The sequence below is a fragment of the Haliotis asinina genome, chromosome 11, assembly GCF_037392515.1.
Source record: "Haliotis asinina isolate JCU_RB_2024 chromosome 11, JCU_Hal_asi_v2, whole genome shotgun sequence".
NCBI lineage: Eukaryota > Metazoa > Mollusca > Gastropoda > Lepetellida > Haliotidae > Haliotis > Haliotis asinina.
The window spans coordinates 34,369,055-34,389,281 of record NC_090290.1 but is presented as its reverse complement, the minus strand read 5'-3'; the positions used below and the strand labels follow the sequence as shown (position 1 = coordinate 34,389,281).

At 41.0% G+C, this 20,227-nt stretch overlaps 1 protein-coding gene across 1 annotated transcript in view; it reads left to right on the top strand.

Annotated features, from left to right (window-relative positions):
* Positions 1-17,911: 17,911 nt before the first annotated feature.
* LOC137255246 (rho-related GTP-binding protein RhoN-like) overlaps positions 17,912-20,227 on the top strand; it is a 44,205-nt gene continuing 41,889 nt past the window's right edge. The window contains exon 1 of the mRNA XM_067792684.1: positions 17,912-18,711. Within this exon, the coding sequence (XP_067648785.1) occupies positions 18,493-18,711 (219 nt within the window). The 5' untranslated portion in view covers positions 17,912-18,492. The remainder of the gene's footprint in view (positions 18,712-20,227) is intronic.

The following is a 20,227-nucleotide window of genomic DNA, read 5'->3' as shown; positions in this document are numbered from 1 at the left end:
CATACATCTATCCCCCAATACACCTTGTGTAAACCATACATCTATCACCCACTCAGGTAAACCATATATCTATCACCCAATACTCCTAATATAAACCATACGCCTACCACCCAGTACACCTAGTGTAGCCCACACACCTACCACCCAGTGCACCCTAATGTAAACTATACGCTTACTATCCAGTATACCGCATGTAAACCATACATCTATCACCCAATACACGTTGCGTAAACCATAAATCTATCACCCACTCATGTAAACCATATATCAATCACCCAATACACCATGTGTAAACCATACATTTACCACTAAATATTCCTCATGTAAATCATAAATCTACCAATAACCATGTAATCCATACATCTACCATTTGATACATATCAAGTAAACAATGTGTCTACAATCCTTGCAATACATGCTTCATTGAAAGCTTACACGTAATATCTCCTGTAAACAATGCTATTTGCTGTTATCCAATATCTATAGCTCTCAACACACAACACCCTGTACCCACTACTCATAACCCAACACTTCAACACCCTATACCATCATACAAAAGCATGTATCCACCACTCAAAGCGCAGCACCTTCCATCCAATAGCTATCACACAACACCTTATACCATCATACAACACCATGTATCCACCACTCAAAGCGCAGCACCTTCCATCCTATAGCTATCACACAACACCCTATACCATCATACAACACCATGTACCCACCACTCAAAGTGCAGCACCTTCCATCCTATAGCTATCACACAACACCCTATACTCATTGCTCAAAGCCCAACACCACATGCATTAGTCACCACACAACACCCTTCACCCTACACTCACTACTCTCAACCCGACGTAAACCTAGAACGTTCTAGCCAAGGCACCACACACGCACGCACGCACACCACCAACACGCCCCTCACTAGTTATTGGTGACAATGAGCATATACTCCCTGTACCATCCCACCCCCCTCCGACACGAAAAGCACCTCACCCTCGCCCTTTCCACCCACGACATCGCCAATCCCACTTACCCACATTCCCAGCGTTCAAGCGACCCACTCCACACAATCTCCCCAACACACAGGACACTTATACAGCTACCCAAACAAAAATCTTTACAATCGTTCCAGACTTAAGTGCAAGTCTAAACTGGGTCGACGGATATGTACACGTTTATTCATCTCCTTCTGCCGGAGTGTCCTCCCATTCATGAAATATACAACCCGGGTCTTTGTGACATTCTTACTTTCAAAGCCACCAAGGAGCAGCCGTTAAAAATTTATAGTCCTTGGATAAGTGACCTACAATACAGAAAGCCACTGAATGAGAACAGGCTTGTCGTGTTGCGATGGGAAATGTTGTAACGCACAGAGCAGGGGAGCTATATTTATATTTCGCTGTTGATTTAACGTTTCATTTCAGTTTTTTGTCAAGATAGTGTCGTTGTGTGTTTCTTTGGTCGTCGGTCCTAAAAGAAAAATACTTAGGTTATTTTTATGCCTAAAGGGACTTCTATTACTGACTCAGTATACTTGCTTCCTATAATTCATTTAAGGTTTCTCTCGCTCTCTCTCGCTCTATCTATCTATCTATCTATCTATCTATCTATCTATCTATCTATCTATCTATCTATCTATAGACACACACACATATATATAACGGTAGTGATTATATATTATATATAATAATATATAATCACTACCGTTAGAACACGAACATTTGTTCACTTATTACCTTTAACTGAGTTTTACACTTAGTTTACACTATTTATTTAAACAAAAAAGGAACAATATGTTTAAAATCGGTGGCTTTTGTAACATTCATTAAAAGGCTTCCTGGCATATTCTGTGTAAGTGTTCTACCTACCTACCTACCTACCTACCTACCTACCTACCTACCTACCTACCTACCTACCTACATTGTTCTGTTGAACGTAACGTATTTGACACGCGTCTGAAGTAGTTGGTTACACTTCATGCTGCAAATAGATCTGAAACCTTGTAGGTTTTACACAACATCACCGCAGCAACCCTTTTGTTATCTACATCCTCATCAACTACCGCCTTGGTCCTTGCAACCAGGAAACACACGTGCAAACATTACGGCACTTAAGTCAACAGGAAACAACAGGCTTTGAGGGTGGGGCAGTGGGACTACTAGGTGGAGGAGGCTGGGGGAGGTACGAAAGTGAACGGGGTAGCATCCCTACTGCCTAGCTTTCACTGACATGCTTAAGCCCTAAGGAAAGCAAGTCTAGATTTCATCAGGATCAGGATCTCCCATTTGACTTTTCAGCTTGAATAGGTTTATTTGTTACTATCCAAATTATGTAAATATATTATATATTCAGAGATTATAAGCGTTAGTCTAAACTTGATTTAATGTGGAGTCATTAACAGACACTTTAGGGTCGGCGAACACGTATCTGTTGTGGACGGCGAGAGGCAGCCATCTTGACAAATCTGGAGTCAGTTTGGTATACAAATATTTTATTGTATTACGTAACACAGTTGTACGGTTTTGACATACACCTGTACATAAATATTACAGGTACAAGCGACAAGTTGAGAATATAACAGCTAAACGTCTTGAAGTTCTTACTCTAAAGTTCTCCTATTGTAATGCACGACTACCGCCCATTCACTCGTCCACTCGGGCCATTATCGGGACAGACGAATCCACCTTCAAGTTAAACAAGTCCATACAGTTAAGATGTCAAAAACATGTTGGAACTTGACTTTGTTCCCACAACCTAACTGACGATAATATGTGTATACTACAGCAGTTATTGTGTAAACTGTTCACAATTAAAACACTTTCTTATGTTGATACATATATTTGTCCTCAGAACAACGATTATAATATTGTTTAACAGTGGATGTAAACATTGAATTACAGGAAACAATTTTTGTGTGATATTTTTTATTAGATACATTGCTATGGGCTATGAGCTTTTACTACGAACTACGTAAATATCGGGTTCATGGCCCAGATTTTCGAAGCTCTCTTAGTGCTAAGATAGTCGTAAGTGCCATACATTAACATTAACTTACGACTATCTTAGCGCTAAGAGAGCTTCGAAAATATAGGTCCATATTGTCATACGATGCCCAAGGGGAAAATATCACTTTGTCATGGTAACGTGACGTCATGAACAATCTATGACTCCGTGTTTCTTCTGTGATGTTGCTTTCTACATGCAGCAACGGCGGTAGCCAGCCTTTGTTTGAAAGTAGATTTGGGTGTATTTTCCACAGTTTGACGACTTTGGTAACAAACAGAATATTATGTTCGTGCCCATATCATGCTATGTATACAACGCTCGTGTCCACATATCGGTATATCCCTGACTCTCGGTCGGGAAACACGAACATTTAGTTACTAGTGTCGTAAACATAGCATGGCTATATATCCTCTATATTCATTTCATGTTTCTTTCCAACGAAGCAGGCGTCTTGCGATAAATTAGCCCTTACCAGCTGGAGGCGACATAAACCGCCGTTCCAGGTGATAAAAGTATGCGGAGTGAAACAAACAACGTGTTTATCACACAGGACAATTCGTCATGCCGGCGCAAGCCAACATGGAACTTTACGTGTTCAAAGTGTTTCCGGTACAAAATAAGTAAATATGTACAGGGTGCTGTTGCAAATATTTAAGGTTATCAGTAATTAACTGATGATTGTAGCACCACAAAGTGATAAGTCGCTGTATATCATTATGAATCAATGACTATCAAGATGTGAGCGATGACTGTTTCACAATTACCTCGTGACTGTACCATAATTAACTGATGATTGTATGGTAATTATATGACTGTATCGCGTGTCCTGCACTAGACAAACTGATGCTTGGCAAAGTGTTTGAGTATGGTTTAACGCCGCTTTTAAGAATACTCCAGTAATATCCTGGCTAGGGACACTACAAATGGGGTTCACGCGTTGTACCCATGTGGGGAATCGAACCGAGTCTTCAGCGTGACGAGCGGACGCTTTAACCATTAGACTGCCCCACCATCCCTGCTTGACAGAGAGGAAGAGGATTAGCAAACATCACCTCTTAATTATATCAGTGGATTGTAACATCATACTAGGGATGGGGCATGCAGTTTGTGGAAAAAGTCCAGCATCGCGGAGAGTGGGTGTGTCAAGTCGAACCCTTGGACATATACTGAGGCGCAGAAGAAACGCAACTCAGGCTTTTTGTCAAGTGTTTATAGAGGACATAAACGTAACGCTTATTGTTATATTGCGCTTCTTTTGCTGTTCTGCATATCAAGAACGGGCATGGTTTCATCACTATGCTTAGACATGGATGTATAGCAATTCAACCCCTCAGGAAGGCAAGTCTAAGAAAGTCAGTCTGTTACAGGAATATTTTATACATTTTCCTTAAAAATCAGCTCTGAAACACTTTAAACGTGTTAATACTGACGTTCTTCTGTACTGTCCGTTTATTTGATATGAATGGAAACCAAGGTGTAACTAAGGTGTACACGCCCCTTTTCCGGTACAGGTCCGGGTCCTTCTTTCAAGTCACCTTTAACTGATTAGGGGTGCGTAACTTTTGACCATCAGCATAATAGAAACAATTTTCTGTAACACTCCCAGTGATCGTGTTTTCCCTCATTGACACCGGTAACAAAGCTCCGAGCTTCTATCAAAGCAAAATTCACACGGTTAAAGCACAACGTCTATCGTATAGCGTCGAGTATTTTGGGGTCTCATGAGAAGCCATTGAGAAATCGCACCGCAAACAACGGAAGAAGCCACGCGAGATTTGAATTCCACCTGACGTCAACGCGCCTAATGAACACATTACGTGAAGTAAATAGCACCGACCTGTTGAAGCCACGTAATCGTGTTTGATGTCGTCCAACAATGCCGTTATCGGCGTCTCGACGGCCAAAGTCAACCGCAGTTGTTAATTCACCTGTTTACAAAGCAAATTAATTAAGCCGTGTTCAAAGCTGTGTGGAAGTGACGCGCGCTGGGAAAGACACTGGGTTAGACGCAACAGGTTCTTTTGTCAGTTGTTCTCTTTGGGAGTCTGAGAGGTATTGTGTTCGATGATCAGTGTAATGCCCAGCGATAATCTCTTGTTGATCTGGGGCAGATTTAGGAAGATGCCTCTCTAGTCAAGGTGCCTGAAGAACTACGAAGGAAGAACGACTTGTACAAATAAAAATGAAGTTATTGTTCTTCCTATGTATGGATTGAGATCGGTTGGAGAGTAAAATCGAGATAGCTCACCGAATGAATGAATGAATGAATGAATGAATGAATGAATGAATGGCAGCGTCCTTTGGTCTCCAACACACATCGCAAATTTACATAAGACAAAATGCACACTTTTCGGTATTTGTATTTAAGTCAGCAATATAACATATTTATCGCTGCGGTGTGTACATAATCGAGATTGGGCCAGACATTCAAGTGATCGACATCATGAGCATCGATCCACGCAACTTGGATACGATGACATATGTTGTTGGGTTCGGTAAATCGATTTACATGATTGGTGGGCCATGACAAACATCAACCAGGTCGGCGCGAATGACCTACCACCCGATCCCGTTAGTTGCCTCTTGTTTGACAATCATTTGTTGCTGAAGGCCACATTCTAACCGGATATTATCGGAGACATTTTGTGAACAACAGAAACCCTGATCACGAAGCATTGTGTGTTCAATACAATCACGACCTTTGAAGAAACATTTTGTGCTTTTTTCAGCTTTTGCTCTTTGTTGGTAGTCAAAGTTGCTGATGTTTAATCACGTTTAGGCAAACATAAAAGCCTTTTGAAAAGAACAGCGCAGAAAGATCTAACATCAGTTTTGAATTCATATTGAATCAATCGATCACAAACCAGTCGCAGCTGTCATGAACCTCCCTTCTGTCGTGATAGATGTGTATGTCTTCCATATGTGGATAAGCTTTACATGGAAATTGTTATTTACGAATGTAATAGATATTGTAGATTTGCTTTGCTGTGGCAACATAACGGCGATATATTTCGTAGATACACCAAATGCGGCCTAAGGAAGAAGAATGAAAAATGGTGCCGGTTGGTTCTTACGTGTGGGGAACACTTCATGAAAATATTGTAAAAAACTTCAAGATGGCTGCTAAGCGCTTCCTTGATTTTAGCAAAAACGTACGCTAAGGTGGTTGCCTACCATTTCATGACTTAAGTTACCCGCGACAATCCTGGTTACTGGCTCTATTTATTGGTCTTCAGCAACTCATATCTGTCATAACGGGGTATCGAGTGGTCAGGGTCGCCGACTTAGTGGCCACATGTCAGCGTACCCAGATTGCGTGGCCAGATGTTCATCATATCAGTCACTGGATTGTCTGCCCCTGCCTCGATTATTTAAAGACCGCCGCCATATAGCTTGAATATTGCTGAAAGTCAAACAACCAACCACCAAATCACCACTTTAGTACACCTTTAAATAATTTCATTAACACGAACTGCTTAACTCAATTCATGACGTCAGGCAATATCCACAAGCGCTGAGCGATGGACGGATGGAAGCGACGTACAGTGTGGAATTCCATCCCATGTTCATTGATACATCACTGAGCCACCCGTAAACACCCCCCAATCTCTACCCCACCCCCTCACACACACACGCACACTATTTCCCTTCCTTGCATCTCTCATATAAGACATATACAGACATATCGCATAGGACGCAAAGATTTTCAGAAATGGAGTTATCTGGTTTCTATAGTTACAACTGAAATACTGGTAATGAGTTTGTTTTTTTAATGAGTACTGAGATTTTCGCAGTTCCATTTTGACATTTACAGAAGCTAATAAGACGCGATAAAGAAGTTGCTGTCGACATCAATGTCTCCGGATGAACGCACTTGATGCTGGCGATGAAGAAGAAATGACGTTGTCATAGTATTGCAATGGTTAAATAGAAGTGTTTCAAATACCCTGATAATGTTTGTGTGTCTCTGTGTAATGTTCGTCCTATAATTTGATTTAGCTTGAGTGAACAATGTCTGAAATGTTCTGGATTTGCAGAAGACGTTTTGTTCATGATATTTGCATTATTGTTTCGCCAGTCTAGAGCATGGACGCTCTAGTCAAGGGCATTGTGACGAATAGCGTCGATAGTTTGGTCTGAAAATAGATACACCTAGAAAATCACGATCTTCACGAATGAATTACTCAAGTAGACATGAATTCATCAGGGACTGTTTTTGCATTGTTTGTTTGTTGTGTATCACGTCTTGCTCGGGCTTTAAGTACAACAACAACATCGTCATCATCATCATCATCATCATCATCATCATCATCATCACCAACACCAGCAGCAGCACCAGTAGCAGCATTAATATCCTCATCGACACCATCGTCGTCATCGCCATCAGCCTCATCGTCGTTGTCCTCGTTGTTACTATCATTTTAACAGATGTAAGTACATGAATGCAACAAAGAGGTTTCGAGTTATCCTTGCACGGCCGGGCCACTGAAGCTCGTCATCAGTCCAGGGCCGTTTTCCCCGTCTACACACAAACCAGACAACGAATGGGCCTTCGCCATGAAGCCCTTATGCTCTCCCAGCGTCAGTGAATGAGAAAAAAGATTGGGAGGTACCAACTCTACGTCAGCAATAAGGTGTTGGTACATGGGAAGAAAAGCTCATATCAATTTGCCGTGTTTTTGCCGAATCTTGTCTAATTATATAACTGTCAAATGGGACAATGATGAAAATAATTTTACTTGTTTTATAGGAAAGGGCAAGGCCAGGATTGTTGACTTGGTTTACACAGATTTATATTTCAAAGTGTGATGAAATCTGGATAGGCGATTTGGATTCGTCTGAGGCTGTACATGTGTTTGTTACTAAAATTTCTTTAACTGCCATCTTCCAAAACGCTCTTTACATATTATGTGTCATACCATGAATATACCTCTGAGTCAAAACCACAGGCATGTCGATGATAGTAATATAAGGCCCGAGTCAGCCATTAATATTCACTAGGATATAAAAGAAATAGGCCCTAGAACATAAATTCAGCAAGACTCCTTTCGTTGCCGCTTACGACCAGCTTAGACAGCTGGGCCTAGATTTTCGAATCTCTCTTACTGCTAAGGTAGTCGTAAGTTACTAACATTAACATTGACTGAAGACTATCTTAACGCTAGGGGACCTTCGATAATCTGGGCCTCGAGGGCTAACGTTCTGGCTTCCCTTTGTGTAACAGCAACATGACGTTAGAAACGGATTCAGGATTGGGGATTTTAATCCAGAATCTGAATACTTTTTTCAGATTGGAATCCTAAGTATGAACAAAATAATCAGATTCGGGATTCGAATCCCGAATCTGAAGAAAATATTGATATTCCGGATTCGAATTTCTAATCCCAAATCCCGAAACCGTTTTTAACTTCGTGTTGCCTTCGTGTAACCAACATACGAGCGAGGCACTGACTACGTACCAATGTCAAGCCGAATTCAACACAAAACAAACAAACAAACAAAATAATAATAACAAAAATCCGTTCTCAGGTTAAGACAGAATACAACATCAAACTGAGTTATTTTAATTCTAAAAATACCTTCCATGCTGTTTCTTTGGGTCATTAATACTGTGCTCTGATCTTCCGTCTTATGAAATCTTCAAACTAATTGCTTCTGATTAGATCGAATTTACGTCAATCTCGTCTTCGCTGATGCTGAAAAATCTCCTGTTCTACCAATCATGACCCAGTTCAGATACAAAAGATGAAGAACAGACAGCTGCATTATGTTTAAAAATAAGAATATTTTTTAACAGTAACCATGTAACTGTGGATTCTTGAAAACGGCCTACATGAAAAGGTCAAGACATCAGATTGAAACAGATGTTATTTGGATGCAAATAAATAAAACGTATTTGAAATATAAGACTTGCCAGCGAATACAAGCGAAGGGACATGCGTGTTTGACAAACAAGGTTTTGTCGTCGTCATAAGGTGCGTAAAAGGCGACTGATGGGATCGGCTGGTCAGCTTTACTGACTTGGTTGACACATGTTATCGTATCCCATGCAGATCGATGCTCATACTGTTGATGACCAACTTGTCTGGCCAAGACTCGATTATTAACAAACCGTCACCATATAGGTGGAATATTGCTGAGTGCGGCGTAAAACGAAACTCACCCTCTCGCTCATTTTATAAGCCGTCTCCAGTCACTAGAAGCGGAAGTTTTTGATCCGCTGTCATGTAAAAGGTCATGGCAGATATCACAAAAAATAATGACTTTTTTTCCAAAAGCTATCAAAACTGACGTTTATTCTGGTCGTGCGATTGTGGTCGATAAGATCGCTGGGAAATGTAAAAGATTTCTCCCTCGCTGATGTGTAGACTAACATCTCATCTCGGAAATGAACATATTTCACAGAAAAAAATAAAGACTTAGATTAAAATAAAATACAGTGAAAAGGAACCCAGAGACTTTCTTCGTTTTCTCTGGTAATCTAGACTTGCCACACATGGTAGACTCCATCTGGTCGTCAGGGTCTGAAGTTGAGTCTGCAAATCTTCTTCTTTACGTACTTTAATCTACACGTGGCTTGCAGTTGGATAATAGAAATATATCGTATATATATAGTCTCCCTGGTCGCATATTCTGCAAACCTATCTATGTCAGTCACTTCTAAAGCCTGAACAAACACATCGCCTAGTCTCGCTAGTGGTACTAAAGGTAAATCTGCTGCACGTTTGATGAATTTGCACGTCAGAAGTGAAAGGAAAACCCAGACACGTGTCCTCATGTACATTCTTAACACTGAACTGAAGGCCATTGTAGGCTAAAATTGTCCACCTTTATGGCTGTCAATATATACAACTTGTACCTGTACATTTGCCATTTTGACTGTTTCTTATTATGGCAGTAACCTAACACAACAGTGAGTGAACCATCCCTCAAGGTATCAGCAAAACAGGCTATAACTTAGAGCTTTAATCCATTGTAACAATACCACAGTTGTGGCTTTGGGCTAAGTGGGAATAGGGGTAATCCAGTTTTGGGCTAGGTGGGAGGACACCAAATTAACTAGAAAATTATAAAATAACATTATTTGATAAGGGATAATTAAGAAACCCCATGTTTATAAATAGGGGTGCTGCCAATGGGATGGATGTTGAGCTGCGAAGGTATGGGGATAGGACGACAGAGCTTGGAAGGTGATGGATACAGGCTGATAGAGCTGGTAACGTGTTGGCTTTATATAGGCTGATAGAGCTGGGAACGTTATGAGTATAGGCTGGTAGAGCTGGGAACGTTATGAGTATAGGCTGATAGAGCTGGGAACGTGATGAGTATACGCTGATAGAGATGGTAAAGTGATGAGTGTAGGTTGATACAGCTGGGAACGTGATGTGTGTAGGCTGATAGAGCTGGGAACGTGATGAGTGTAGACTGATAGAGCTGGGAAAGTGTTGAGTGTAGGCTGATAGAGCTGGGAACGTGATGAGTCGTGATGAATATAGGCTGATAGAGGTGGGAACCTGATGGTATAGGCTGATATGGTCCGTCTCACAGTCCCCGAAGCACATTATTTTGCCTACTGCCAAGCCTTCTCTGCAGTGTTTAAAGACTTAAAGTCCTAAAGCAAGTCTAGATTTCCTCAGGTTCAGGTTCAGAATCTCTGGTCTCTCAGCGGCTCCTTCTCAATTAAAATTAAATTCAATTTAATTAAATTAAAATTTCTTACTATCGAAATTCTATACATTCAGAGACTCAGCCTTAGTCTAAGGCTGATAGAGCTGGGAAGGTATGTGTATGGGCTGATAGCTAGAACTGAGATCTCAAAGGTATAGTATTAAGATGGAGATAGGTACAACAAGCTGATAGAGCTGGAAAGGTATGGTCTGGTAGCTAGAGCTGAGATCTCAATGGTATAGTATTAAGATGGAGATAGGTACAACAAGCTGACAGAGCTGGGAAGGTATGTGTATGGGCTGATAACTAGAGCTGAGATCTCAATGGTATAGTGTTAAGATGGAGATAGGTATAACAAGCTGATAGAGCTGGGAAGGTATGTGTATGGGCTGATAGCTAGAACTGAGATCTCAATGGTATAGTGTTAAGATGGAGATAGGTATAACAAGCTGATAGAGCTGGGAAGGTATGTGTATGGGCTGATAGCTAGAACTGAGATCTCAATAGTATAGTGTTAAGATGGAGATAGGTATAACAAGCTGATAGAGCTGGAAAGGTATGGATGGGCGTGGGCTTACTGAGAACTGAAAAGAGTCTGACGGTTGAATGCAGTCGTGTTTTTGCTACATTAAACATTTGTCCCGGGGCCTGTCAGAGGGACTAGGGTGTCAGGAGCTACAAAATGGTACTCCAAGCTGCTGTGTATGTGCCAAATGTTTACGTACTCTTTCATCCCTTTTCTACAAGTATTCCGTGCTCTTGCAAACATCATATATGATTCATTCTGTCTCTTTAGTTCAAACGGAGAACAGAATCACATGGAACTGTCACCATTAATCAATCGCCCATTCTTTGCATGATTAAATGTAGAGATACTATACAGAGATATCATCTTGTTGGGTTTTCAGGGCAAGGAGAGCTTCTCAACCGAAATGTGTTGCATTGTGCATAATGTGCAGCTCAAGTCATACACACAAGTCACACAAGGACACACATACACTCATTTCCCCACACACAAACACTCACGCGCACTATTTCTTATCGTCACGCCTATCCTTATAAGACCTTTTCTTCTGTTCACTGTTTTATTCTGATGGCTGGATATCCAGCAAGGTGCCGTTAGGTAAAGACCCGTGAGGATCCGGATTAGAATTGGTCTCCAGCAACCTATGGTTGTTGTAAGAGTCCATTAACGAGATCGGATGGTCATGCTCGCTGAGAAAAGTTCACACATATTGTATCCCAATTGCGTACATCGATAGCCATGCTGTTGATCACTGGTAAGTCTGATCCAGAGTCGATTTTGTTTTACAGACGGCCGCTGCTTAGCTGGAGTATTGGCGTAAAACTCAACTCACTCACTCACTCACCGAATGCTTGTTGATATCCCATGAAGGCATGTACTAAGACAGTTAACTAACATCTATCGCTATCGTATAAGGTTCTTTGGTTTTACGAGGCTCAGGATCGAGCCACTTGCCTTCCGTTGTTTCGGCAAGAACTGCACCCACTGACCAATCCCTAGTTCTGGGTGTTACGACTTGTAATTACAGAAAAGCCTGTAAAGCCTGTAAAGTAATACGTTATGATTCAGTGTAACCAAGAGGGCTTTGGTCGGTTATCTTTACACTTCTTCATCACCATGATTTGAATTAACGCAGTGAATATATTTTATTTTTATATATAGTGAAAATGAACCTGAAGAAATCCAGACTTTCTTCATGTATGACTTTAGTATTGCAGAGAAGTAGGGAAAATGAACTGTGAGACAGACGACATGAAATTACTTTACACTAGTTGTCACGCAGTTTGGTACCACACACGTGATCCGTAGTCTGATGGATCCGTCCCTTAGAAACGGAACTTAGTCATGGCGAAATATAAAAACAATAAAAAAACCCGGATCATTATGTGTCACTAAATTCCAAATTCCACCCCACGTGCCTCTAAGTTGACAATAACGAGGTCAGTTCTCTCTACAAGGAAGTAGGCAATCATATAAGCATGATGTGATATCGTTCTACACATATGTGCTCGTCATTGAAATCCAGCAAAAACAACGACAACTCATGTCACTTGTGAATATAAAATCCCCACTTTTGTTCACAAAGAGCCACGTTCTAAATAATCCTTGTATCACTGATGGAACTCAGGGGCGGTGTTGACAACGTCAAATAGTGACCTAATGTTGAAGCTGGAGTGACGAATGCCGCCCGTGTCTAGACATATCATTAAAGCAACACGTCATATATTTGTCGCGCGACCACTTAGACTGGGTTCAAAGTTCAGTGTCTGATAAGCCGAGGGAATTTGAGATCAGACAGTTTGGCATTCCACGAATGTACAGGCATGAACTGATAAACGTTACAAAAAGTAACACAAAATATATTCAGATGAGCATGTATTATGAAAAGCTGTCTGAACGTAAATATTTTACATTATCTATTCTACTTGGAAGCCTGGTAAGCCAGTTGTCTGATGAGCTGCCATTCGCTGGGCAGAGTTACCTTCCCTGGGCTGTCTGGAATCTATTATCGTAGGCTGGAACCCTACTTCACCTCAACAGTGTTTTACGTTGGTCAACAGCACTAGGCACTATATATATAGTGAGTTTGATCAAAGTACCAAAGACCTCCTAACCTCTAAGACCTGCATTGGTCTCCTCCAACATGAGTGAGTGAGTTGGGTTTTACGTCGCTTCTAGCAACATTCCAGGAATATCACGATTGGCGAAACCTGAACTGGTCTTCACACATTGTACCATTGTTTGAAATCGAACACGGCTACCCCGCCTCCCCTCCTCCAACATAAAACTGGCGCGTTGTCAAATAACACTTTCACTCACTGTTTAGATGCAATGGTTAATCCGGGTTATAATAAGGGAATTGGGTGACCAGACGTGGGGCTTTGCTTAGTAAACAGAAAGGTCAGGTTGGTAATAAAATGTGCATATACCAAGAGCCAACCCTTGTCATCACCATGCGTTCAATACTGACCATTGGCCATCTGGAATAATTGCTTGGATAATTGTCAAAAAGGTCAAAGATACAGAAAACCGGTGCCGTTTCACGCCGCACTCAGCAGTGTAAGGAAGCGGTCTGTTAATAATCGAGTATGGATCAGACAATACAGTGATCAACATCAATCGGCTACCCTACCGTTCCTATCCCGTTGTGACACTAGACGACACACTAAGTTGTAATACAATCAAGCCACTCTCCTCTGAATGTCATCGCCGAGTGAGTGAGTGAGTTTAGTTTTACGCCGCACTCAGCAATATTCCATCTATTTGGCGGCGGTCTGTAAATAATCGAGTCTGGACCAGACAATCCAGTGATCAACAACATGAGCATCGATCTGTGCAATTGGGAACCGATGACATGTGTCAACCAAGTCAACGAGCCTGACCACTCGATCCCGTTAGTTGCCTCTAACGACAAGCATAGTCCCCTTTTGCGGCAAGAATGGGTTGCTGAAGGCCTATTCTACCACGGGACCTTTACGGGTCTCATCGCCGAGTATCTGATATGCTGACTACGTGTATATTCCTCTCACACCTGATACACAGATATGTATTTCGTCATGTCCTCAAATATAGTCGAGGCACACATGCAATCCTGATAAACTAAATTCTAGAAACCTCGCCGTCGCAGGAGGAAGTTCGCCGAACGCTGATAGTTTTTAATAAAAACACTCGCTGAAAAACTCATGGACTTTCTTCCTGTTTAAAATTCAGGTCGGTTCGCGTTCGACATTAATGAATGGTTGAAATCCTTGAATGTTATCACAAGCTCATAATCACACTTAACAACTTTTCATCCAGTACACTTTCACTTTTCTTTGTAGCTGACAATACGATGAGAAAGACAGATTCGTCAAGCCTATCTCTTCTTACGTCACAGTTATACTTTTGCACTTCCCCGAGAACAAAAACACAGTCATCGTTCGATCGCGTATCATACTAATTAAATTACATGTCCAAAAGAAGTCAGAAAATGTAAAATGAGGTATAGTAATGGGACACATAATGTCATATTAAGAGCTGTGTTTGAAGTGTCCTTTACAGTATTCCGATTACACAACACTGTATCAGGGTAATAAAATAAATGTGATTCAGTTTGGATAATTAGAAACATTTGTATCGACAAAAACCTGATCCTGGCGCGAAGAGGGCACGCAACTCTTCTCATCGGGACCAGAATCTCAATGTGTGAGTTTTTATCCTACACCAAATACCAGTGAGAATTATATAGCAAGAAGCAGACTTACACGAGTCTCTAAGGTAAAAGCTAATATTTTAAATGATAGTTTCTCATAAATAAAGAAATAAACAAGTAAATAAATGAACGAACGAACGAACGAACAAATAAATAAATGGAGTTCATGTACCTAGGTTTGTCACTTCCAAGGACAGGATTAGTATTAACCCATGGGCTAAGCATTCAGTGCACCTATGGAGCAAGGTTAAGGGGCACAATCCGATATGTGTGTTACATTCACCCAGTTTGTATTGGGGAATGTATACCATTATTTAAAGCCAGATTACGCAATTCAATTAAACCTACACGATGAATACACATATACTAGTGACAAATTCGACTTAGAAATTGTCCAAAGATCTCCATTACATTTTCAACTCGATAATCATATGCCTGGGGCTGCTTACAATCCAATGTTGATGACGAAACAATCCTTTCTTAATTAAAGTGCCAATTTAAATCATGTCAAATGCTGTTTCCAAATCCATCTTTTAAATTCAAAACAATGCACCCACAGAAAAATGAATACCTGAAAGAAATAGGTATCGCACAAGTTCTGACTAATTAGCATCATTCTGTGGTAACAGCACGAAAGCTGAGCGGCACACAAGGCCTGATGATTGTGTATCGGTCAGGAGTCTAAGCTCTCACACACAGACTATACAAATGCAATTTCACGCAGGTGTGGTTCCTGTAATAAAGACACCTGTGGTATTCCTATCGGATTACCGTGACATACAGCGTATTAAAGATGTTAATCCACCCTGACTCTAATCCGATTAGAGGAATAAAGACTTTTAGCATTGAATAATTCCTAGTAATTGACAGTGGTAGAAATGTTGCTCTTTTCCCAGAAAGGTCATGTGTTTCTCAAAATACTTACTCAACGGGATTGAATAGAGCATCACAATCGTTCAGTCATGTTTACACTTACTATCCATCACAACTTTACACTCACTGGTGTATTCTTCAGTCAGTTGTTACAAACTAGATTTTGCAAAATATTCCATACTGTTTAAAGGTACTGTTTACACTAGAGTATCGTAGGGACCCTGAAGCAAATATAGCCAGTAAAGCTCATACAAGTCTAGAAAATATGGCAAGTCTAGATTTCCTTAGCTTCATTCCTTCCAAAGGAGAAAGAAGTGTCAGGGCTCCATTTCATTATATTATTATTTTCCTACGAATTTCTTTCAGTGAAATATTCTCATTTCAGAGATTAGGTGTTAGGCTATCTTTTACACATGAACTGATGCCTTGATAAGATTATTGTCATGGGGTCAATAAATGATGACACTCGGTGATACTTGGCGATTTTGCAAACAAATCTTTACACCGAAACGCAGCTATTCACGCGCTTTTCAGCACTTTGACATATTACAACTGAGCTAGATTCGTGGTATCACCCATCACGAACTTTGAGAACAGCCTCTGGAAAACAAACAGACCAACAACTAGGCTACGAAATGAGCATATTTCACAGAAAAATTCTCACAGTAAAAAGAACTTGCATATATAAAGAAAAGGAGCCCCGAGACTTCTTCCTTCATTCCCTGAAACTGTGGAAATCTAGACTTCCCACATTTTTTCTTGACTTGCCACAGACTTTCGTGGACTTTCTTTGATATATTTGCTTCAGGGTCTGTATGTCAGACAACAAAATAACCAGCAACAGCAGGACCTCCACCCGTAGAGCGAGCTGTTGTGCCAGAGCATTTACCAAAGTAGATCCTGTGTTGCGAAACCACCTCAAAATTTGAAAAAAACCCAAACATTATCAGACACCGTTCCATTCAAAAAGGACCTTATAACGTCTCTTTTAATCAGAACATTCTACCAAGACCCAAACTAGCGCGTTTTAACATTATTTAAACGTGTTTTTAACATATAACATAGATTTATCCGAACAACTATAGACATCACAGTAGCGTCGGTTGATGTTCGTGCTGTTGATCATAGGATTATCTGGTCCGGACTCGAGTATTTACAGACCGCCGCCATACAGCTTGAATATTTTTGTGTGCGGCGTTAAACAACAAACCAAAACTATTTTCTGTTGGTTTATTTTATATAATGAATACTCTTTAGACAGGGGCGTTTATTCTGAACGTATACCTATACTTTATGAATGATCAATATTTTTAAATCTGTGCCACTTGAATAAAACAGTTAAATTGTGCTCTAAAACTGCACCATCACGCCATGTACATTAATGTACGATCATATCTCGAAGGTCTACGCTGAGAAAACTTATCTTATTGCTTCTTAGAATTATTGAACCAATGTTATAAATAATTATTTGAATTTCAATTTGAACAATAGTCACAGGGGAAGATATCCATTTTTCATTTGAAACAATTTACCAGAATGAGTCTGACCTAGGGGGACAGTGAGTGTTTTAAGCACAACCCCATTTGCTTGAATCTTAAACAAGTTCTTTCCTCATGAGCCGCCAGATTGAACGTATTACCGGTCTGAATTCACTTGAACCTATCGTCTTCGTGGAATAACAATCAATACCACTACAACTGTATAACACCCAGCAATCCCCTGGAGTTCGGCTTCTGTATATTATTATCGAATAGTCTCAAGCGATCGCTGAAAGCAGTTAAACATCCTAAATGCTGTAGGTAAATCTAGCAGTGGTTGTGCAGTGTTATTGAGACGGTAAATGGGATCTCAGCGGGGTAGCCCATTTTACAACCAAACGTTTCTGCGCCATCCAATCAGCTTGATAAACCCAATGTAATAAAAACGTCAATGGTTATCCTTCCCTTGTAAAATAATCTTTAAAGACTCTGCAAAAATTTTCAGCTCGTATAAAAACCAGATGGTTTAAAATTCCGTGGATCCCCGGTGCGTATTTCTACGTGCGGTATTCACAATCATTATTCCTCCCAACTGTGAAAATAGCCCAGAGCACTTGGGAGCCAAGTAACAGCGACCCGTGGGCAGCATAAACTTCTGTACACCTCGTCAAGTTGATAAACCCACTGCGATACCGTTACGCATAACCATTATGCTCCATGCGGCGTTATATTGTATACTCGCTGCTACGAGCTTTGTAGAAAATGTCCTGGGTCAAAGTTTTGTTCGTTGGTCCCCGTGGGTTCTGTAGAAATGGATTGCTGTGCGCTGAACTCGAGTACTTCCCCATTCTGCATGGTTACTGCGCAGTGTTGTTGATGTAAAGGTAGATAACTGCTTAGCGGCTGTAAACACAAACAGGTTTCGTGTGTCAATGAGGTGGACTTTCCCATGTCGTCTGCTCCTCGCTACGCTGAGGGAGTGTTGCGGACGCCCATTGGCTGGTTGCTCCGTACCACGTGATATCCCATTCACCAGAAGCACGTGACAGAACTCCGACTCGCACTGTGTACACAGTCGACAGTGAGTTAGCTGGCCTTCCATGCTTCGCCGATTAGTGAATGGGTGCAGTCTTGTCAGAAACTAGAAGGGGTGTGTGTTGATGGGTCACAGACGAGGAAGGGAGTAGAATTCCGTCTCAAGCTTCGGTTCGGATTATTACATCAAGACGGATTCTAAACGCTCAGTACCAATGAAGGACCAGGCTTGCTCTGAGTTTGTGTTTATGCCTTTGAAAGGGGACTCGGCTAGAAGCCCAACCCCGACGAAGGAAACAATGAGTGCCCCAGCAAGCCCGGACAGCGAGTCAGAAGTGACTTTAGTGAGATCGAAAATTGTCGTTGTTGGTGACTGTAACTGTGGAAAAACTTCTCTCATCCGGATGTACTGCAAGCCCGGAGAATTCTCGGATGTAAGTATCGTTAACTTTCCTTAACTATTTGTTTGACATTTGTCTGGTAGCTGACGTTCCACCTTTCTCAATGGCCTATGTTGGGTATGGTTGTGCAATCGGGTGTACGCTACAAGGCTGTCAACTTCGATAAAACCGTTACCGTCATTCGGTTTGCTGTCACCGTGATATACGTGTGACTCTATCCATGCTTTCGGATAATTCAGCTGACTGCTCTCGTTATCTAACTTTCCACAACTGTAAACAGTGATATTTAGAAACACATGGCCGTTGCCCAACACGTGTTTGCGCCACAGGTGAGATGGATTCCATTCGACTTGCGAAAGGATTCCATCTGTCATTAATATACAACGAGGCGTCTGTGGGATGCCACCGTTATTGACTTCTCATACAGATTTGTCTCGTTACTCAACTCCGCGTCACTAATGCATGCTTTCACCGTATGTTATAACATCAGACAGCTTTCACATAGTATTGTATCGCCGAGCGCATCAATATTAATCACATCTGCGACATGAGTATGCATTGTATGTAGTTGTTATCTTCGACTTCAAATGAGATGGCTGAAGGTCGAAACATGATTAAATTTAACGTATATGAATCTGGCGTTGCATAAGGTACTCGTTGTGTATCAAGATGGTAATAAACAAATTATTCGTGTCACAGGGTATGCTCTAGACATGAACACTCAACGAGGATAAACAAGAAAGAATAAATTAAACTTGGATTAATTCACTGTCAATCCCGAAACAGTTGTCTCCGTAATAAACCGTCTAATTTTAAGTAAGTACTCTCGTTAAATTCATGTAAAATCTGAACGGGGCTTAATCTCTATCTGACAACTCTAATCACCCAGCTTTTAGCGCTACGCCACCTATAATTAAGTCCAGGCTTGACTTTCGCTCTATTAAGTCACCTCGAACAATATCTGAAGCGGATAGTTGTTATTAGAGGTAAATCCCTTTGATTTTAGCCGTTCACGCCTCGTTGAATAATTCTGTGTGTATTGTGCGGTTAGGTGAAGTGTTAATTAGCAGTTAACATCAGTGGACATGAAAGCGATCTGTTCATATCGCATCGTACGAGCAAGTTCGTTGGATGTGATAAACCGCATTCAGAAGGATGACAAGTATCAACAGGATGGACCTCAACATCGTACTTAAAGCCTCTTCTCACAGTGCTCTGGTTAACCAGTTTGGATTCTCGTTTGTTAAGGTTTACGGGCTGATTACTTTTTCGTATCTTGTGCTGAACCTTTGTCGGGCTTGAAATTCATTTTCGTTTTAATAGACAGGTCTTTTCAACTGTGATTTTTAAATATATATCACGAGCTTTAGATTTAATTCCGTCCGCTTTCTTGGCCGTTTCCAGTTTCATAACTTCAATCCGTACACAACGGATCAATTATCATTGTAACCATTGTTGTCTGGTCAGTGATTTCACATGTAATTCCAATACATCCTAGTATATCGGAACTGAAGAAATTTGAACAATAACTTTACCTGATGAAACACGC